The sequence below is a fragment of the Papaver somniferum genome, chromosome 10 (assembly GCF_003573695.1).
Source record: "Papaver somniferum cultivar HN1 chromosome 10, ASM357369v1, whole genome shotgun sequence".
Lineage (NCBI taxonomy): Eukaryota > Viridiplantae > Streptophyta > Magnoliopsida > Ranunculales > Papaveraceae > Papaver > Papaver somniferum.
In genome coordinates, this window is record NC_039367.1 from 159,048,915 (window position 1) to 159,072,513 (window position 23,599).

General features: G+C 37.3%; 1 protein-coding gene across 1 annotated transcript; it reads left to right on the top strand.

Annotated features, from left to right (window-relative positions):
- Window positions 1-17,948: 17,948 nt before the first annotated feature.
- LOC113319679 lies at window positions 17,949-19,728 on the top strand. The gene is made up of 2 exons (XM_026567921.1): window positions 17,949-18,048; window positions 18,923-19,728. The coding sequence occupies exons 1-2, from the start codon at window positions 18,046-18,048 to the stop codon at window positions 19,508-19,510; spliced, it is 591 nt and encodes a 196-aa protein (XP_026423706.1). The 5' UTR covers window positions 17,949-18,045; the 3' UTR covers window positions 19,511-19,728.
- Window positions 19,729-23,599: the final 3,871 nt, after the last annotated feature.

Here is a 23,599-nt window from a genome sequence, read left to right on the forward strand (position 1 = left end):
ATTGTACAAGAATCGGCTCATGAGACAAACATCGAGTCATTGAGCAAAATTTGTATCAGAAATTAAATTTCAGTTGAACATGTTGATTTTCAGTCACGAGCTAGATTTTTGGGTACCTGATAACAGAGAGTAGCCTGGTAAGACGGAGCTGGAAGTAGATGCCTCCGGCAGTTTAGTTTGTGGATACCCGAAATACATTGTTTATGCAAAAAGGAATTCAGTAAAGATTGTTAGTTTTAGGACGAATACTGTTCTCATATTACCTATACCAACCCGTTCAAAAATCATCACTAACCACATTGACCCAAATTGTGCAAGGCACCTCACTAATTGATCGGTAAGGTTGAAAAATGAAAAACGGTCAGTCAGACAGTAATCTAGAGCCGTTAGATCAAATCATAAGGTTAAAAACAACTCTTCTACTCCAGACGGGCAGGTCTCTAACCCTTACAAGTAGTAGTGGTAGTCAGGAAACAAAGAAACCCTAAAGCAAACATCAAACAGTCCCCTGATTCAATCTTTCTGTGAATCTCATGGACGGCAACAATAAACATCATGGGAGAAATAATTGTCGGCGGTTCGATAGCAGCACCACCAACAACAAGAAGGTGTTAACATAATGATTTCTCCTCTCAAACTGTCAATTTTTGTTTCCTTGTGTGTTCGGAATTCTCGTCTTTTGCTGCATGCTGAGTTGAGTTTGCTGGATGTTCCATGTGACTTAGCTCTCCCGTGTTTCCTTTCTTTCCGACCAAATCTAAATTCGATCTGATTGGACGTCAACATATATATTCCAGAAGAGATAACAACATCAACGAGAAATTGAAAGGAGACAATAAAGTTCAAAAGCTTCTTCTCATCAAATTGTATGCCGGATCTGATTCTCAAAGAGAAATGAGATCAGAAGAGAAAGAGGTTGAGTTTATTTTTAGAAAACTGTAATTTTACCAATAAAATAAATAAATTGATTAATTTCATAATAAATAAATAAATAAAATATTAGTTATTTTGGACAATGGTGACAAATTTCGGTTTCCGGAAGGTCATTTGTCCAAAAAAATTTAAAACATGGTTCAACTGGACGAGTAAAAATTAGTATGGGTGAAAGGGACACAAAAAAATAGCAAGGATGAAACTGGATTCATCCTGGCTTAAACTTAAAAAATAGCAAGGATGAAACTGGATGCATCCTGATATAAATCAAAAATAAGAAAAAATATTTGAAAATGGGTAGGATCAAACTGGTTACATCTAGGCTATTTTTATATATTTTTGTCCATTTAAACAGTATCAAAATCTAAATCTCTTTTTCACCCAGGAATTATTGATTTTGGTCTTTTTAACCAATTTTGTGATAATTTTCGAAGATCAGGTAGCTTTCTAGGTCAGTGTGCAATTTTAGATCGTGAACCGCAATAAGAATATGAAACCTATTTTTGGGGCGTTAGAGGGGCTTCACTTGGATTCTTGATGACCAAAAAATTGTTTATAGGGTATTCTTGATTTAATACCTGATGTCTAAAAGACCCTTCAACTAAAATAAAAACACAAAATTGGTTAAAAAGACCAAAATCAACAATTCCTGAGTGAAATGGACAGTCAGATTTTGATACTGTTTAAATGGACAAAAATGTAAAAATAGGCAGGATGTAACCAGTTTCATCGTGCCCATTTTCAAATATTTTTTCATATTTTTAATTTACACAGGATGTATCCAGTTTCATCCTTGCTATTTTGTAAATTTAAGTTAGGGTGAAACCAGTTTCATCCTTACTATTTTTTTTTTGGCAATTTCACCCAAACTATTTTTTACTCGTCCATTTGAACCGCGATTTAAAAATATTTGGACAAATGACCCATTTTCCGAAATAAAAACCTATAAACTAAAATCAAAACCTACTTCTAATTGAAAAATCTCTTCTTCTCCTTAACTTCCTCTCCTTCATTAACGCAAATCTTTTCCTCTTTTTTTAATCAAAATTACTTCACCGTCTTCGATGTAATCTGGATGTAATAGAGAGATGTCGTTGTGTTAATAACTTCGGAAACCAACGTATTTCTTATAGAGCGGTGACATATTGCTTAGAAATGCCTGACTTAGATTAGGAACCTGAAACTGATGAGAAACACGAGTACAACAAGACTCAACTTCACAAAATGTTTTCAAACAACCACCACATGAGAACAGAGAGAGAGGCTTGTGCATATCAACTTGGAGTTGATTTGGCTGGCCAATTGCGGTTAGCACGAGTCATTCATTAATCAAAGGTGGTAATAGATTACACAAAGAATTAAAGCAATTATTAACCTTATAATTCTACACAAAAGTGGTAGAAAGTTGATCATAATAAGAGTGCACGTAGAATATAGTAGACTTTTCCCCGCTCAAAGCGTAGATTTTTCATCACAAGGAATTTCTAGGGGCTGTTTGGATAACTTATGGACCTGGCTAGCGGAGGATAAATAAGTGAGCTGAATGAACCCAAATAGTTTAGCAATTCTCTGAATATCCGAAATACAATTTGCGTCCCTTTATTTATGGAAGAAGAAATTTTGTAAAGGTTGTGAACTTTCCACCAAAATACTGGTTTCATTCTCAAGATAACTTCCACCGTAAAATTATGAAGCGAATTCATTCGTTCATGCATTGAGTTACTGGTATACACCGACCTGTTCGAATCTCTAAATCATCACTAACCACATTGACCAAAATTGTGCAAGGCACTTTGCGATCAAATTAGGTGGAAACTCGGTCAGCAAAACAGTAAGCTACAGCCGTTAGATCAAAGGATATCAACCACTCTAAACAAAACGGGCAGTTGTCTAACCATAGACTGTAATATAATCTGTGACAGAGTTTCACAAGTAAAGAAAGTTGTTGTATTAAAACGTACCGAAACAAGGAGAGAGTTGTACCTTAAATAGCACCAACACAAGTACAAGAGTCACATGCTAACCTAAGAGCAACCACAATCATAAACGGGACTAAAGACCAAACCCCATACCAAAAGCTAAATTTATTTGGCATTTTCAGAGGTCAAGCGTAGTGGTGAAAGACTAAAATTTAGTCAGGCGAACAAAATAACAACGTATGAAATGGAACGGATATACAATGAGCGTACAATGGTCAGGCGTTGGTATTGTGGGCGTATGTATGGGACGAATGTATTTTGAACGCCTGGTGTTGGGCGTGAGTATTACTAACGCCTGGCAACAGACGGAAATGAAAGACTACGCCCAATCAGCAGACGGAAATGAAATACTACGCCCGATCAGCAGGCGGACTTATAGCAAACGTCTTGTTGGGGGAGTAATTATTGTATATGTTGGGCGGTGATAGTATATGCGCTTGATGTGAGGCGCTAATAATACTCTTGCCCCAATCAGGCGCTGATAATACTCTCGCCTCAATCAAGCGCCCTTTATATCACCGCCCCATCTCAAGCGCCCTTTTAATAAACGCCCCACTGTCAAGCGGCCCTTATACTTACGCTTAAACCATACGCTCATTATATCTTCGTCCCACTATACTTGGGTTTGGTCTGGGTTGACGACTAGTTTTAGTCTCAAACCCTAAAAATCCAGACCAAATATGCTTATAGTCTGTTCCACTACGCTTCCAATCCTGACCAAATTTGGGTATAGTCCCTAATTATGATCGTGATTGTGGATGCTCTAAGGTAGTGAAAGATAAAGCAGTAAAAGTAACTAAAGAAGAGTTCACAGCACTCTTGTTACACAAAAAGGAAATACAAATAACTACACTTCTAATACTCCCCCTCAGTCTGATGTAGGGTGACACAATGCATCAGTTGACATACAAGATTGTATAAGGTAGTAGCAGAGAGCCCCTTAGTAAATACGTCAGCTAACTGGTGAGAAGATGGAACAAATTGAACTGCCACCGTACCAGCATCCATCAGGTCTCTAACGAAGTGATAATCAACCTCGATCTGTTTGGTTCTTGCATGAAATGCTGGATTCGAAGCCAGAAACTGAGCACCCAAGTTGTCACATAGAATGGAAAAAAGGTTTAGTAGGCACAATGTGAAGTTCTTCGAGCAATCCAGATAACCACATGACTTCAGCAGCTAAGACACTCAAGGCTTTGTACTCAGCGTCTGTAGAACTTTTGGAAACTGTTGGTTGTTTCTTAGAGGACCAAGAAACTAAAGAATTTCCTAGAAACACACAATAGCCAGAGGTTGAACGTCTTGTATTAGGGCATCCAGCCCAATCAGAATCTGAGTAAGAGGTTATAGTGCTCACATCACCAGTTTGAAGAACAATTTCAGAACCCAGAGTACCCTTGAGATATTCCATCACCCTCTTAGCAAGAAGCATGTTTGTGGTTGTAGGAGAATGCATGAACTGAGAGATGTAGTTAACTGCAAAGGTAATATCTGGTCTTAAATGATAGTTTTCTTATCTTAAATTTTGAATAATCTTTATTCTTTTTCTTATATAACTTAATCCCGCTTTTTGGGTTTGTTTTCATGGAAGAAAATGATAGTTTTCTACTGCCTGATGATTGATTTCCAAGCAAAATACAGGTGCAGCAACATTAAACCTCCGGTAACTTTCTCCTTTCAGGGTTTTTTTTCTTCCTTCCTTCTGCTTTTCCCTTTAATCTCCTGACTTCTCCGCTGTCCAAGGACGGACACTTTTGTAGTGCTCCTTCCCCTTGGGGCCGGGATTTCCTGGGAGGTTATGCTCTTGACTTCTTCGCCGTCCAAGGACGGAGCAAGTGGTGGTGGTTGCTCCTTCCCCTTGGGGCCGAGATTTCCAGGGAGCATGGGTTCTTAGCTTCGTTGGTTTTAAGATCTATAGGGTATTCCTTTGAAGATTTTGGATTTTGATTTTCTATGAGATTTTCTTGTTCCTCTGTATGGTTGCTCTAATGAGTTTGAATCCTAGTCCCTTGCTACTTCGGTCATGCTTGGTGGGTATTCCTTCTTAATGGAGTTTTGATTGGAATCTGGTTTGTGGAAGCCTAGTCCCTTGCTACTTCGGTCATGCTTGGTGGGTTCTCTTCTAGTTAGATATTGATCAGCCGTGCTTTAACTTGATTGTCCTTTCTTTTTCGAATTTTTTTAAGGTTGTTCTTTTGTTGGTTACCATGGCTTCTACGGTGAAGAGGTTAGAGATAGAAAAAAAATCTTTCCTGTGTACAAGACTTGATGGATCCAATATAGAGATTGTGGAAAGAGGTTATGGTTTCTTTTGGAAAGCGTCTATGTCTTTTGAATCTATCTACATGTTAATTGGCTTCCTAAGACATCACTATAGAAAAGCGTCTGTTGCTTATGAACAGATCAAATGTAATGAACAACAAGCGAGATGGTTCTTTGAGCGGCAATCAAATAGTAAAGGGGAGATAATCAGAGCCACCAGATTCTTATTCTCCAACAGCAATGGTACAAGGAAATCGTTTTGCTTTCCTGCAGGTAAGGATAGATGGGGATGGGAAGCTCTGGCAGCCAATTTAGATATTTTGGTAACTAAAAAGACTTCTACATCGGACTATGCTCCATCTTCTTCAGACTTTCCTAAATGGGTGGAAAAATCAGCGGTAAAGATTAGCAAAAATTTTGCTAAAACTCTCAATGATTCTGTTGAAGTGAAACAAGGCAATACTTTTACTACAACGTGGAATCCTGGTTATGAGAGAGAAGAAATTGTAGATTTCGGAATTGTCTGTGCTATTTCAAGGTGGAATCCGGGATGGAGAAATGTGGCTGTTGCGATCAAACAAAAATTGGGTTGGTCTCGCAACTTAAGTTTGAAACAAGTAGATTCCACTCATGCAATCTTTATTGCAGAGAATGATAATCAACTCCAACAAGTGATGCGTATTAAATGCTTCACATTCAATGCTACCAAAATCTCATTTCAGAAATGGTCCTCAGATCAATCACCTGATGTACCTAAATTATTCTCTCAAAATCATATTTGGCTAAGAGTAAAAGGTCTTCCTCTTGATTTATGGACAGAGGAATCATTTATTCAAATTGGTCTTAGATGTGGGAAGTTAATAGCTATTTCAAAAGCTACCAGTGGTTTCTTCAAAATTTCTGAGGCTACAATATGTATTACGGGGAAAATAGAGAGTATTCCGGCAGCCATTCAAATTTCGCTTCAAGGAAGAGAAGTGTTTTTGTTGATTGAAATTATCAAAACAGGAAATTTAGACAATATCATGTGTACTCTGGTCAATTCAACAGAAAGTTTAAAGGACTCTTTTTTTAACAAGGACTGCGTCAAAGATCCTCCGTTTAAAACTCTAGTGGAGAAGTATGATAAGATGAAGGGCAACACAGAATCCACTCCATCTCCGGTAACTGAGCTCCGGCATGCTAGGAATATCAATGTTGCTGCTTCTACGTCAGGTAGACAGAAAAGTCCAGAATTTGAATTCTTGAAAACAATTCACTCGTCTAGTCCCATCAGGAAGCTGGTCAACAAAGCTCAAGAGGAAGACAGAGAGTTTTTTGCTGTTCTTTCGAGCAACACTAAGCCTTTCCTACCCTTGGTAGAGGGTATTAATGAGAGAGCGACTAGTCAAGAAGACCCACATGCTCATTTTGAGGTGGCGAATCAAGAGGAGGAGAGTATGGCTCCATCTAAAGAAGGTACATGCCAGCTGATCGTGTTGGAGTCCGAGACGGAGAGTGAAAAATGTGGTGTACAACATGTCACGCAATGTCTGAAATTAGCATTTAATGCTCCAGCTCAAAGCTCTGTAATCCTAGAAAATCATAGCAAATTGTTTTCTGACTCTATGCTACTAGGGAACAGAGTTATAAACAGAATGTGCAATGCCTAAAGGTTTGTTCGGTAATGTCCAAGGGGTTTGCGAAGATCCTTGTCATATTTCTAGGGGTTTTCTATGCTGCGTTGTGGGTGAATTAGAGAGGAAGGGTCTGTTATTTGATTTTAGGAGTCTAGGATTGGGTGCCTGCTTATCTGCTTCTTCTAAACTTGATAAGAAGAGGAAAAGAAGGCGATATGTGAATTAAATCTGGAACCTGAAGAGCACGGGGTTCACTTGGGCTTAGATTTTGGGCCGACTAATTTCCTGCACGGTGATGTTATCAACAGCCCAGTTATTGCTACAGAAGCTTCTTTAATGGGTGTCGTTAGCAATATGGTTCATCCTCGGGGCACTCCATGTTTTAACCCTTTGCAGGGTGTTCCAGTAATTTTCCAGGGGAATGATAATCCTATTCCTCCTTCTCAATTCGAGTTAGTTGAAGATGAGCTTGCAAAGGACAAGATGTGGAAAAGTTATATAGAAGACTTTGTTTGGAGAGTAAATCGAAAATTGAAAATTAAAAAGGTTGATAGGAATAGAAGATTCAAACAAAAAAGGTTTTTGAAGTTCATTATTCAAGGGTTCTCTACTGAAGCTGCATCGTCAATGGCAGAAGTAATTGTTAATCCGGTGGAACTTCCAGATTGCCGTGAGGTGAATGAAGACAGGAGACGAAGAATTGAAGCTAGTGGAATCGTGGACTCTCATGTGAATGCTTGCACGGGGGGGTCAATTTCTAGAGGTAACATCTCTTCTAAGGAACAATCAGGTTCTAGGGTTTTCAGTTCTCAATTTTTTGGGGATGATTGGCTAGACGATAGGTATTGTGACAAGTTCCCATTATCTGCTCAACTTGAATCAATTATAGTAGAGAATTTATCAAGTGAGATTGTTAGATTTACTAGGAAGAGCTATTTTGATAAGAAGGAAGATGCTGAAGTATTAGTGCCAATTGAGGGGGATAATTGTCTTAATGGATTTTAACATCCTAAGTTATAACATTAGAGGGTTGGGGACAGAAGGAAGGGATACAACTATTAGTTCTTTAGTGAAACTTGAAAAGGCTGCTGTGATTTTTATTCAAGAAACAAAAATGGAGGTGATGAATGAGTATACAGTTAGGAGTTTGTGGGGTTCAGCAGGGTATCAATGGACCGCAGTAAATTCAATTGGTGCATCGGGGGGGATCCTAACAATTTGGAATGATGCTGCGTTTAATTGTGTTGAAACATTTTCTCAAACTCATTGTCTTTCCATCAGAGGCACGAGAATTTGTGATGGTTTCGATTGTGTTCTTACAAATGTGTATGGTCCAACGGGAGATGCAGACAGAATGTTAATTTGGTCTGAGCTTGATGAAGTGAGAGCGAAGTGGCCTGAATTACCTTGGTGTATAGGTGGTGATTTTAATGTTATTAGAGTCCCGTCAGAAAAAAATATTCCGAGTGATTCCGATGTGAATATGAGGCGCTTTGATTTTTTCTTAGGAAGACACGAGCTTTGTGATTTACCACTGAATGGAGGGTTGTATACGTGGACAAATATGCAGTCTAGTCCTATTTTGTGCAAGCTGGATAGATTTGTGGTTAGTGGTGAATGGGAGGACAAATTCCCTTTGATGGCGCAATGTCTTCTCACTAGGACAGTTTCCGACCACTCGCCTCTGTCACTAAGAAGTGGTGGTATTGTCTTTGGTCCATTTCCGTTCAAGGTTGATACATTCTGGTTTGAGCATCCGAGCTTTAAAGAAATGATGCCTTTTTGGTGGAATAACATGTTTTTTGAAGGGTCGTCGAGCTTTATCTTTGCTAAGAAGTTGCAAATGTTAAAGTCAATTCTAAAATGCTGGAGTAAAGAGGCTTTTGGTAACCTGGATAAGAAGTTGAGGGAATTAGAAATATTGATTGATGTTTTGGACAAAAAAGAAGAAGCAGCGGCTCCTATTTCAGATGTAGAGTTTGTAGAGAGGGCGAGTCATCGTCAGGCTTACAATGAAGTGTTAGTTCTGATTGCTAAGAGATGGAAGTTAAGAGCTAAAATTCGTTGGCATGTGGACGGCGATAGAAACACAAAGATCTTTCACAAAGTGGCCAGTGGGAATAGAAGGAAAAATGCGATTTTCAAGTTAAAGATTGGCTCAAATGAGGTGGTTTGTCAGGATCTCATTAAGAAAGAGGTCATTGATTTCTATGAAAAGCTTTATTCTAAGGACCAGGTGGAGTATGTGAACTTGGATGATCTTTCTTTTTCAAAAATTGATGCGACGGAAAACATTTTACTGGAAAGAGCTATTTCAGAAGAAGAGATTCTTTCGACTATGAAATCTTTCAAGCTAAGTAAGTCCCCAGGGCCTGACGGGTTTCCAATTGAATTTTTCCGAGCATCTTGGGAGGTGATAAAGGACGACTTCATGAAAGTGGTGGAAGAATTTAACGAGAAAGGGTTTGTAGATTGGCGCTTAAATTGCACCTTTCTCTCCTTGATTCCTAAGAAGAATGATGCAGTTGAGTTGAAGGACTTTCGGCCTATTAGCTTGGTTAGTACCATTTATAAAATTTTATCTAAAGTTCTTGCGAATAGATTAAAGTTGGTAATGCCAAATCTGATATCCCAGTCCCAGGGAGCTTTTTTAGCCGATAGACAAATTATGGATGGGATCTTGATCGCCAATGAGTTAATTGATTCGAGGAAGAGAGAAGGAAAAGAAGGAATTGTTTATAAACTGGATATGGAAAAAGCTTATGATCATGTTCTTTGGGGGGCAGTGGAGGATGTTTTTAGGAAGATGGGGTTCGGGTGGAAATGGAGAAGATGGATACGTCATTGTATCTCTTCTGCAAGGTTTTCAGTTATTATTAATGGGGCAGCAAAAGGATTTTTTAAGTCTTCTCGCGGGCTCCGACAGGGAGATCCCCTTTCGCCGTTCTTATTTTTATTAGTGGCTGAAGTGTTTAACAAGCTCATGATTAATGCAAAAGCAGATTGTTTTCTCAAAGGATTTTATGTTAAGGAAAACGGTATGGAAATTTCGCACCTTCAATTTGCGGACGATACAATTGTTTTTTTAGATGCAAAGGCAGAAGAGGTTCGGAAACTCTTATGAGTACAACCAATTTTAATACCAAAACTTGTTAAAGAAAACAAAGCATAACTTTTAAGACAAACTTTAGTACCAATTTTCTTTGTTCACACGTCCAAGTGGAGACTTTCCAGCAGCTAGGGATCTTGTTTCGTTCTAAGTTCATGTTTCGTTCGGTCAATGATTCTTGTTCTCTTAATAAATCTCGTTCAACCAGTAACAGCTTTCAATTACCGATAAACATCTTCACCAAACTCTAACCATTCCTACAACAGGATATCTTTTCTAAGAGCCGCTTCACTGTTTAATGTTGGAGCTGCTTGTTGCTGCTGAGGCTTAGCGAGCCGATCCCATAAGCCGCAGAAATTACGAATGCCATAAACGTCACGAACATTCAACAAATCATGCAATTTTCTCTAGGAAGATAATTACATGAAATAAAGCATACGGAGAGAATACAAAGACGGCCAGATATACCCTGATATGAAGTAGAATATTCTTCCAAGTCTTGCATACTCGTCTGCAGTTTGAAACAGACTTCCGAGGCACACGAGAGAGAAGTTGAGAAATGATATGGATGAAGGTTCTCCATCACTATCGACCCAAATACTATCTTTGGGCTTGAGTCCTTCAATTAAACTCAACCAGTAGGCTATCTCTCAGATAAATCCTGTATTGTTTTGACCAGTCAAATTAAAACCTGTGAGAAGATTTGATATCGTTCTTTGCTAAACTATGGAATGGGTGCTTATAATGCAGGCAAAGGTATAATTTTTAACCAAATATTTTCACTATAGACTGCTCACTTTTAGAAGGATTATCTACAAAATTATTCATTTTTGTATCTATCCTTATTAGAACCTTATTTGCCTTAAACAGTTTCACGTTTCAACGTCAGACTATCAGGGCAGTGCAAGCCTGTTTTGCAGAGTGCACAGTGGTTTATTGTATTGTTAGCGAGTGGCAAAGATAGTAGTCGTTTTGAATTAAAGGTACCTCACCTGACTCCATTGGCTCAGCTAGGACTTACGTAAATAAAGGGTCTTTTCAAACCAACCTAGAAAAGCAACTGTTCAGAACTTTATTTATTTTTTTGGAGCATTGTTCAGGACTTTGTGTATGGTCCCCCCCAGTATTTAATATTTAGTTTTTATCAATTTTCGATCAAAAAAAAAACAGATTAAAATATTTAGATGGATTTTTAATTTCTCATCAAAATCAAAATTAGGATATTAAAGAAATGAAAAGTGTATTTTGGAAAAAAGTATGAAAACTGTATGTTGGAAAGGAGATTTAACACCGTTAAAGCAGTTTCCAAAACTAAGAGAATAACACGGAGTAGTAACGGTAGTTTATAACTTGTTGAGTATTAGTCCCACAGTGTCTCGGCATTCTAAGATACTGCGGTTTATAATCTATTAGGTCTTCTCCATTCATTGTCAATTGATTTTACAAGCCCTTGATATATAACCGGCGTCTCTGTTCAAAATTCAAATGATCGGGGACCCTAGTCTTGTCTTCACCTCTGTACTGCTGTTAGAAGCACAACCATACCACCAAAACTTGAGTTCAAGAGTACCGCAATGAGTTAAGATTAACCACAAATGAGTTAAAGTACTACTTGTATAAGAACCAACTTTGTCTCCAACTCCTTCAGAAGAAAGAATTTCCATCTCGCACTCCGCAAACCAGAGAAGATAAAATAGAGAATAGAGTGAGGAAAGCACACAGAAACATTTAATGGCGCAGGTATGAAATTTTTCACTCAACAAAACCCATTTTTTGTTAATCACATGCTAAGTTACCCATTTCTGAGTGCTGATTTTGTTTATTTTAGTGATTTTGTTATTATAACCTCAAATGTTGTCTTGGAAAATGTGGCCTCCAATTTTGGATTAGACAATTTCATTAGCTCAGTTGAGGCAGCCGGTCCTGATAATTTTGCTAACGTGACAAAGAATCTCATATTTGAAGCATCTCAACGCAAAGTTAATCCAGTTTTTGGTGCATGGGGAGAAGCTCAATTAGGTTATGCTGCTGACAGGACGGAACTGGCGCAACTACGTTCAAGAAATCAGGAGCTTGTGAAAGAAAACAACACTTTGAAGTACTGGAAGGAGCTGCTGATTGAAAATGCTAATCAAAGAAATACAAAGTTAACTAGTTTTGCTGAAGAACAAAACGTCCTACATGAAAAACTGAAAGCAGCACTAGGGCTCCCCAGCCTCAGGGGTAATTGTAAAATCGTTGTGAATATTTAATATTAATATTAGTACATTAGAATGTCTGTTTGTAAGCTTTTTGTGATTTGCTTATCCTAATCAGGTTTCTTGCTAAACAGGGATCTACATCCTTAAAGCGGGACCATGAGAAAGCCTTCTCTACGGAGACAGTACTTGAACGTCTAATGTCCACCCATGAACCTGCTGAGCCGTCGGAGTTAACTGCTGACCACAAAGAATTGGCCCTCGATCTCCTTAAAAGTGGTGGAAGAATTTAACGAGAAAGGGTTTGTAGATTGGCGCTTAAATTGCACCTTTCTCTCCTTGATTCCTAAGAAGAATGATGCAGTTGAGTTGAAGGACTTTCGGCCTATTAGCTTGGTTAGTACCATTTATAAAATTTTATCTAAAGTTCTTGCGAATAGATTAAAGTTGGTAATGCCAAATCTGATATCCTAGTCCCAGGGAGCTTTTTTAGCCGATAGACAAATTCTGGATGGGATCTTGATCACCAATGAGTTAATTGATTCGAGGAAGAGATAAGGAAAAGAAGGAATTGTTTGTAAACTGGATATGGAAAAAGCTTATGATCATGTTCTTTGGGGGGCAGTGGAGGCTGTTTTTAGGAAGATGGGGTTCGGGTGGAAATGGAGAAGATGGATACGTCATTGTATCTCTTCTGCAAGGTTTTCAGTTATTATTAATGGGGCAGCAAAAGGATTTTTTAAGTCTTCTCGCGGGCTCCGACAGGGAGATCCCCTTTCGCCGTTCTTATTTTTATTAGTGGCTGAAGTGTTTAACAAGCTCATGATTAATGCAAAAGCAGATTGTTTTCTCAAAGGATTTTATGTTAAGGAAAACGGTATGGAAATTTCGCACCTTCAATTTGCGGACGATACAATTGTTTTTTTAGATGCAAAGGCAGAAGAGGTTCGGAAACTCTTAGAAGTTTTAGAGAGCTTTAAAGATAAGACAGGGTTGAAAGTTAATCTGACCAAGAGTTCCATGATGGGTATAGAGACACAACAAGATATCATTCAAGAGTGTGCTGGATTAGCGAGGTGTGTGATTGGTGAGTTTCCTTTTTCTTATCTAGGAATTCCTATTGGTGCTTCCACAAGATTGATTGGTGTATGGGTTACAATAATTGAGAGAATGACAGTTAGACTTGCGCCTTGGAAGAGAAGGTATCTCTCAAAAGCCGGAAGAGTAGAACTCATCAACAGTACGTTGACGTCTATTCCGTTGTATTATCTTTCTCTTTTTCAGATTCCGGTGTCAGTAGCAAAGAAGTTAGAAAGACTCATGCGAAACTTCCTGTGGGGTGACACTATCTCTAAGAAAAGATTACATTGGAGCTCTTGGAAAAAGGTTTGTGTACCAAAGAGAGAAGGTGGTCTGGGTTTAAGAAATTTGAAGACAACAAATGACGCTTTATTAACTAAATGGTTGTGGAGATATGGAGAGGAGAAGACTAGTTTATGGAGAAAACTTATATATGAGAAATTTGGCGGAGTTGAAGAGGTTTGGTTACCAAAGGACTCAAAGAGAACTTACGGATTGGGGTTATGGCATGGTATTCTTAATCAGTCTATGCTCCTTAGAAATGGATCAAAAATTTCAGTGGGACGAGGTAACAAAACGAATTTTTGGAATGATGTTTGGTGTCATGAAAAAACTCTTAAAGAGCTATTTCCAAGATTGTGGAAAGTTAGTAGGAGGAAAGAAGCTTCGGTTAAAGACATGAACAATAACAGCGGTAATGGGCAGTGTTGGAACATTGATCCTTGTAGAAGGCTTAAGGATCAGGAAATTCAAGAGGTCGTGGAGTTTTCAAGAATCTTAGAGAGTCAAGGAGAGCTTGCTGCAGACGACGACAAACGGGAGTGGACTTCTAATCCAAAAGGTACTTTTTCTGTTAGTTCTTGCTATGCTTGGCTCATGCATGATCAAGGACAAGTTATACCTCCAAAATTTCCTTCTGATTATATTTGGAATAAGACAATTCCTCCTAAAATTAGTTTCTTGGTATGGGCTGCTGCAAATAGGGCTGTCCCTACTCTTTCCTTGTTGTCAAGAAGGGGTATGACAGTGGTGAATGTGTGCGCGTTTTGTAATGTTAGTGAGGAGTCAGTAGAGCATTTGTTTCTTCATTGCTCTTTTGTTGGGCAGATTTGGGAACAATTTTTACATCAGCTGGGTATTGGTTGGGTTCATCCTACGACAGTTATGGAATTCCTTTGGAAGTGGAAATTGAAGTTTTCTACTAAACCTCTCATTTTCTTGAGGTATTGTTTACCTTTTGCGATATGGTGGTCGGTGTGGTTAGAAAGGAACGACATCTTAATAGCGCAGAAACAAGGAAGAAAAACCTTAACTTCTCTTATTATAGATATCAAGTCGTTGATTTTTAGTTGGACTGTTAATATTGAGTCGTTTAAGCAGATCAAATTTGATGATTTTGTTTTCGATTGGGTGAATTTGTTTAGAGAGTAGTCCAATGTAAACTCTCTAGTCGCCTATCTTCGTGTATCTTTGGAGGGTGCCATCTTGGCACTCTTTCTTTCATTTTTAATATATCCTTTGACTTTTTCAAAAAAAAAAAATATCTGGTCTTGTAAGATTGAGGTATTGAAGACCTCCTACCAAACTTCTGAATTCCAAGGCATCTTTAAGAGGCTCACCATCATGTCAGCTTTGACTAACAAATCAGCGACATACTTGTTTTGAGTAAGAGTTAAACTGTCCTTTTGTGGAGAAAAAACTGCTTCAATACCCAAGAAGTAATAAAGATCTCCAAGGTCCTTGATTGCAAATTGAGAGCTCATCTGACTAATAAGAGAAGTAATGAAGAAATCTGAGCTACGTTTGAGTATTATATCATCCACATAGAGGAGAAGGACAACAATATCATGACCACAGTGGTAAATGAACATAAAAGGATCAGCAGAAGCCATTAAAAAACCACAATCAAGAAGAAATCCATTGAATTTCTCAAACCAAGATCTAGGGTCTTGTTTGAGACCATAAATGGACTTGTGGAGAAGAAAAACATGATCAGGCTTTGAAGGATCTTCAAATCCTTTAGGTTATTTCATGTACACTTGCTCAACTAGATCTTATCCTCCTCAGCATAACATCAACTCGCCTGGGAAGAATACCCCAACGCTTACTCCTATCAGCAACGAGATTAATGTCATAATGCTTAAAGCAGTTTTCAACTGTGTATTCTGGTTTATCGTAAGTAATGGCGTATTTTTTATAGAGGGAGTCAATACCAGCAGCGCGACGAGAATACTCCACCATTATCCGAATAACATCGCCACTCCATTGATATGTCGCACGAGGGTCCGCAGAGCATGACAAAATTTCATAAAAGAGCGGAATCTCTGAACCAAAAAGAGTAATTAGAAGACCAGCACAAAGTTTTCCGAGTGAAATCTCTGAATCAATAACCATTGTATCACTCCATTACTTAAGCGCGAACCTATGGGTTGAATTGGGAGGAATTATTGGATCGATTCTTTTCAATTTAAGTTCATCTTTAAGCCTTTCTATTTCCTTAAGTTGTTTCTTACCTACTTGCGGAGCCATTTTAGTATGGGAACAGAGGTCGAAGAAAACCTGACCAGAAATAAAAATCGAGGGCTTTGAAATCAAGATGATCAGAACAGTGAGAAGCCAAGTAATGGAAAGAAAGACGATGAAATCGCAACCAGAGAAGCATAATGGTAAAAAGGACGAAGATAACGATCAGAGAGAACCCCTGTTGACTACACAATCCAGACTTTATCTTATGCCAATTCTCTCGTGGGATGGCAGATGCAGAACCCCTGTTGACTACACAAAATGACTTAAACACAAGTGTGCTAAACAAAATGACTTCAACAGATATGTGACTCAATATTCAAAAATTGAGTTGTAAGTATGCTGTGCGTGTCTCCGACACATCGAGTGTACATGATAAATGGGTATTTACAAAAAAAAAATAACAAAAAAATAAATAAAATGTTGTTAGTCAATTTATATTTATTGGTTATTGGTTCACGAAGCTCTTACACATTACAATTTCCTATTATAAATAAAGAGGAACTCTACAATTTCCAGGTTGAATTGAATTGTGGTGATTCTATTTGATAACAAGAGGCTTTTGACCTTTGTAACTATTTCCGAACTTTCAGTTTCTCGTTTATGTTATATCTTCTGCATCATAATCAGATCGAATTTAGATTTGTTTCGGAAGATCCAGACACAAGAACTGAGTTACATGAAACATCAACCAGAAGTGAACTGATCAACATCAGTTCCTAAATCCGGGATATTACAAAGAAAGAAATTTACATTTTGAGAGGAAAAATCATTGTGCCAATAGGTTGTTGTTGGTGCTGCATGATATTGAACCGCCGTTTTGTTTCTCCCATAATTTTCTTGTTGCCGTCGATGAACACAGATCTATTAGGATACTATTGTTGTTGTTTGTTGTTTGCTTTAGGGTTTCTTTGTTTCCTTACTGCCACTACTTATAAGGGTTAGACATCTGCCCGTCTAGTTTTAGAACGGTCGATTTTAGGATGATAATTTGATCTAACGGATACAGCTTACTGTTTGACTGACCGTGTTTCAATCTAATCGATCGATTTGGAAAGTGCCTTACACACTTTGGGTCAATATGTTGGTGATGACTAGATGAAAATTAACTAACGACTTTGCAATTGTATTCCACGGGTTATTAATTGCTTAAGGTAATCAGAATAGTTAATTAATTAGTTGTTGTGTAGTCTAAAATCTCTAATTCTTTGAAATGAAGATCTGATTCTTCCACCAGATATATCACGTAATGTTCCATTTACAGCGGTGGCATAACCTCCTACCCTTGCAAACTGCATTTGACCAGCCAATTGAACTCTCCATGAGTCCAAGTTCATATACAGAAGCCTCTGTCTGATTTGTGGTGGTTGGGTGACAGCATTTCGTAAGTTCAGTCGTGTAATGTTTTCATCAAAGAAATCGAGTTTCAAACTTTTTAACATAACCGCCGCCACTTGTTGTTTCACCCATCTGATAAATCATAGATGAGAGACAGAAAACTATTGTTGTTTGCTTTAGGGTTTCAACGTTCCGTTACTATTCATAAGGGTTTCTTTATTTTCTATCTGCCGCCGTCAATGAGAAGAATCACAGATCTATTAAGAGATGTTGTTGTTTGCTTTAGGGTTTCTTTATTTCCTTACTACCACTGCCGGTTTGGTTTAAAGTGGTTGATTTTCTTTGATCTAACAGATGTAGATTACTGTTTAACTGACCGTGTTTCTTTGATTTGCAAGGCCCCTGGCACACTTTGGGCCAATGTAGTTAGTGATACAGGTTGCGGTCTTCTTCATTCAGATCACTTCTGTTATGTATAATCTGCTCACCATCTAAAATTTGCTCACTGACCTTGAAAGCTCACCTAGTTGCCCCAAAAATTACCTCGTGAAACCGAAATTTGTCATCGTTGTCCAAAATAACTAATTACTCAATCCGTCATTTGTGAAAAAAGATTTTGCTTAAAAACCCAACATATGCCTTATGACTCGTAATTTGTACAATGATGTTTAAGTAAATTTTTTGATTATTGTGACAAGGAAATTGTTAAGTTATGAAGAGACGTTCACATGACGGAATATTTTTATGGGACCCAAAGTCTGCACCAAGGTTTAACGTTTGCATCGTGCCCCATATTTTTTGTACCCGGACACAAGTATACTAAATTAAACTAGAAATTTCCGTAGGTCCTTGGACAACTCTATAAAATTCAGAAAAGGACCTGAGTCAGTATGTGGTTCTTGAAATCTTTTACTATATACTAGTGGTTTCCTCTTTACTTCTTCAGTTCTTTCTGAATAACCAGAGAAAGAAAGAGAGAGAAGGAGAAACACCCTCAGAAAATCATGGTATGATTTTTAACTAAAGAGTTAAACAGTTTATTTAAGCAGTTATTCATCTAATTCTTAGAAGCTGAAACTTTATACATCTGAGTTTACTTGGATGTTTTCTTTGTTTTTGTCTGGTTTTTTTCCAAACTTTTTTTATCTTTAAATCCGATTCTCATTTTTCTATTAAGATCTATGTTGTTTTAAGTTCTGTAACTATGATATTTGAATCTGAGCTTACTGCTATGTTTTTCTTTGATTTTTATGTGATTTTTTCAAAACCCATATATTTTGAAAACCCATTATGTTAGTTTTTTATTATGATCTATGGGATCTTAGCTTGCTGCTATGTTTGTTCTTCTATGTTCTTTTCCTTTTGATTTTTTCAAAACTCTTCCATCTTGAAAACCCATTTTCATCTTTATATTAAGATCCATGTTGTTGTAAGTTGCATCTGATGAGCTTGCTTCTTTGGATCTAATTATTGACTTTTTTGCTTGTATCTTATTTTTTTTTAAACCTTTTATTTAGAAAATCATTTTCATTTTTTATTAGGGTCACTGTTGTTGTGAGTTTACTTCTATGTTTATTCTTCAATGTTCTCTTTGATTTTTATCTGATTTTTTCAAAACCTTTTCATCTTTAGAAACCCTTTTTATCTGATTTTTTTTTCATTATGATTCTGTTTTTGTAAGTTCTGTAGAACTATTATATCTTAGTCTACTTGTGTGTTTTCTTGGATTTTTGTCTAATTTTTCTAAACTCTTTTTTTCAAAACCCATTTTTATTTTCTGAAACCCACTTCCTTTTTCAATTCTGTGAATATATTTTCAGTATGTTTTTATTATTTCGTCTCATAGTTTATTTTTTGCTTGTATGAATCTTCTTATTACAGACAAGTTGCTTAGCATGCACCAGAATTGGGAGAGATTGTCCTGAGAATTGTTTACTGGCCAAACATATCAATTCTGTTGAAGTAATGCAAACTGTGGAAGGACATTTTGGTAGTTTAGCTAATTTCATCAGATTAGTCGAAGCTGGGGCGTCTAATCGTGAAAAAGCAGCACAGACCTTGTTGCATGAAGCGACATGTCGAAAGAAGGATCCTGTGTTGGGTGTATTAGGTGTTGCTCGAAGGGCTGGTGCGCATCTTAAAACTGTATATCTCGCTTCCACACAACCAGCAACTTCACCTCTGGCAGTAGAGCGTCCTGTTAACCAAGGGAGTTCTAGTAATATTGATACTGTAGCAGGTCAATTTCCGTCCACCGATGACCTACCTGGATCAAGTGTGACTGCTGAAATGGATGAGCTCATTGCTGCTGCTGCTGCTGAAGTCCCAAAGAATGCTGGATTAGAAGCGTTCATTAGTGCTGCTGCTAGAGACCCAACCGTACCCATTGAAGAGTTGTCAAGGTTCATTGATATTACAGAAAAGGAAGTCTGGGATATTATAAACGAGGAGAATCCCAACCAGCAGTAAATTTCTACTAGTTCATTTCGTTGTTTGTTTTTTAATGATTTTGTTTTGAGTAGTAGTACCTAGCAGCCTAGCTGTCTGAGCTTCAAAGATTATGGGTTTACGTTTTAATTACTGTTGTGGTTTTTACATTTTACTGTTGTCAAAACTTTTATTAAACGATGTCTCTATATCTTGTTCATTACATTTTATTATCAAAGTCTCAGCCATTTTTCTGTTAATCTCAATTTCCATTTTATTATCACGAAAAATGTTATGCCCCCATACAGTTTAAGAAAGAGATATATAATAGCTAACTAGTTACAGTACAACAGTAGTACGTTTCTCATATGACTTTGTAAAACAGGCCGGTCTAGCTAGTTTTCTTGAGATTGGTTAGTACAGATTACAGAAGAGTACCACTCAAAGCATCCTGCACACTTTTCACTTTAATTTAAATCCACAAAAATAGTTTTCTTCTGTTCTATTTTGTATGTTTCCCAATTTCAACCTTATTTGCCTGAACAAATTCAGGCCTCTACGTCAGACTGTTCAGGCACTGCTTAGGCGCACTCTTTTGGCTCAAGTTAGGAATTAACCTCCAAATCAAGCTATAAGGAAACTGGACGGATTGGGGTATACCCACATTAATTGGGACATACCTAACGAGAAAAAATAAAGTCATTTTGAAGTAAGACTTATCTACTCTTGCTTAATGAATCTGATAAGGTTAATTAATTTTTTGAAATTAGGTTTTATTTAGATTGAACTCATGGATTATGTGGCAATATTTTTGAGATTATTTTTTTTTTTTGAGAATTTTGTTTGTAACTGAAATGAAACCACACTATGAAATACTATGAAAGTCATAATCTTCGTCTCTTCCCACCTTTGATTTCTCTTTGAGATTCAAATCCGACCATATTTGGTCGGAACGAGAAGGGTTGATGGTTAAATCGAAAGGTTCTAGTTCGGCATTGAATCAGAAACAAATGATTCTCTGACCGGTCATAAGTAATAAGGAAACAAGGAAACCCTAAAGCAAACAACAACCCGATAGATCTGTGATTCTCTCATGGACGGCAATAACAAAATTATGAGAGAAACAAGCGGTGGCGGCGGTTCAATATCATGCAGCACCAACAAGAAGCTATTCCCACGATGATTTCTCCTCTCAAAATGTAAACTTGTCTGTTCCAAATCTTTGGATTTCTCGTCAAGATAAGGTGCTAGATGCTGGTGGGGATTTTGGTTCTGATTGATACTTCATGTAGATCAGCTCTCGATCTTATAGGACACTGTAATTTGTAAGAGCATGGCTTTTCCTCTCTGTGTCTCCACCAATTTTACAATCAAATAAATTAATGATTACAGGTTTTCTTCTTCTTTTTATTCATGAAAATTCCCCAAATTTATGTTGTAATCCGGATGTAATAGAGACTCACAATAGCATACAGAAAAATGGTGTTCCACTGTGTTAGTAAAATTGGAAATCAATGTATTTCTTTTGGTCATAGTAGAAAGCTTTTTTGGTATGATGCAATCATTTCCTTTGGGCTGCAGGGCAAATCTTAGTGCCCGGTGCAAACTTTAGATTATGGGGTATACTTCAGTTCAGGTATATATAACAAGCAGATTATGAGTTCGTGTGGCTACAAAGTTAAAACTGAGTTACTTGGAAAAATTTGAGTTAAGCAAATCCTTGGTTACAATACAGATTTTGGTCATGAGGTAAACTATGGGGCACGATGCAAAGGCTAGTTTTGGGTCCCAAAAATTCAATCTGCCATGCTAATGTCTCTGGGTAACATAGCAATTTTCATTGTAGGAATTACGAGGCATTAGGCATATGTTGGGTTATAAGCAAAATCTTTATTCCCAATGACGGATCGGGTTATTAGGTATTTTGGACTAATAAATTTTAAGATCACCAGATAAATTTAGGCTTAACATGTTGATTTTACGGAAAATGGGTTATTTGTCCAAAAAAATTTAAAACATGGTTCAAATGGATAAGTAAAAATTAGTATGGGTGAAATGGACAAAAGAAAAATAGCAAGGATGAAACTGGATTCATCGGGACTTAAACTTAAAAAATAACAAGGATGAAACTGGATACATCTTGTTCAAATTAAATATAAGAAAAAATATTTGAAAATGGGTAGGATGAAACTGGTTACATCCTGGCTATTTTTATATTTTTGTCCATTTGAACAGTATTTTTTTAACTTTTGTCCATTTAAACAGTATCAAAATGTACAAGTCTTTTTCACCCAGAAAATGTTGATTTTGGTCTTTTTAACCAATTTTGTGTTGATTTTAGATCACCAGATAAATTTTGGGTTATGTGATAATTATCGGGGCAACTAGGTAAGCATTTTAGGTTAGTGAACAATTTCAGAGCAACTAGGTAAGCTTTTTAGGTCAGTGAGCAAATTTTAGGCATTTTGATTTACCATGACAAATTTCGGGTTCAAATACTGATTTTAAATCAAGAGATAATTTTTGTGTCACGTGATAATTTTTGGAGCAACTAGGTAAGCCTTTCCGATCAGTGAGCAAATTTTAGATCGTAAGGCACGATGCAGGCATTAAATAACAAGGATCATGGGGCTGATTATAGGTCACGATGGAACACTCACGCAACAAATAAATGCGGATTATGGGCTTGGCGAGCAGATTATACATAAGTGAGCTGAACAAAGTAGATACCCATAGGCTGTAGATGGCAACCTGTATTACCAACCACATTGCTCAATATGTGCAAGGAGGCTTGCAAATCGGTCAATTAGGTTGAAACACAGTCAGTTAAACAGTAAGCGACAGCCGTTATATCAACCACTCTAAACAAAACGGGCAGCTTTCTGACCCTTATAAGTAAGAGCTTCTCCAACAGGTTGTGATGTGCTTCCTACTTGGTTGATATAAGAAGATATCCTAAAATCTAATTTTTCCATAATTTTAGGAATATGAAAAAGATAAGACCCAACCATTAATAATTTTACATTGGTTAGAAACTTTTTAAACCCTTAATTTTAAAATCAAATATTTGATCCATTTGTTGATAACCATAGATATTGGTGACTAGGATGTTTACATCCTCTAAAAAAACCTCTAAAGCTAGAGGATGAGTTTTAGGATGTTGGTGTAACTACCTTCCACGTCACCTTCACATTTAATCCTCACAATCCCGTTGGAGAAGAATTTTGGTTAAAAACTCTATAAATCCTATGTGGCTTAGTTAATAGGAATATGAGAATGTCTCATTGGAGATGCTCTAAGGAACAAAAGAAACCCTAAAGCAAACGACAACATAGGCAGATAGTATCTCTCATCTTATCTCTAATCTCTGATAGATCTGCGACTCATCAAGGGAGGCAACAACAGAATCATGGAAGAAGCAAGTGGTGGCGGCACCACCAACACCAACAACAAGCTATTAGCATAATGATATCTCCTCCCAAAACCTGGATTTAATTTGAACTTGAAACTCCGCAATTAGAAAAACTTATATGCTAGATCCTTATCTGTCTCTGCTTCTATCGCTGACGGAGAATATAAGAAATTTCGATTCAACCATCAACCCTTCTCGTTCCGTCCAATTCTAGCCGGATCTGATTCTCAAAGAGAAATCAAAGGTGGGAAGAGATGAAGATTTCGTATTTATGAATAAACTGTAATTTGTAAGATCACAGTACATGAACAAAATTATGAGTTCTCATATTGATTAATCTGGACATACCAGAGACTGTAATCCTGTTTTATTTATATTCATCATTTTATCAATGATAATACCCCATAATTCATGATGTAATCTAGAGCATACCCAAAAATGTTTTATTTCAATGTTTTTATTACCCATAGAAACTTATGAGCTGGTTGATGCGGAATGGCTAATAACTTCATGGTCCCGAACTTTTAAGTTACGAGTCCTATACCAAGTTACCAACCTGTTTCGAAACTACTAGTCATGCACGGACACAAAGTCTGGAAGGCAAGTGGCGGTGGTTCAATAGGAGCAGCACCAACAACAAGAAGTTGTTATCATAATGATTTCTCCTATTTTCCAGATCACTTTTTATAAATGATCAGATAGATCCGTTTGTTGGATGA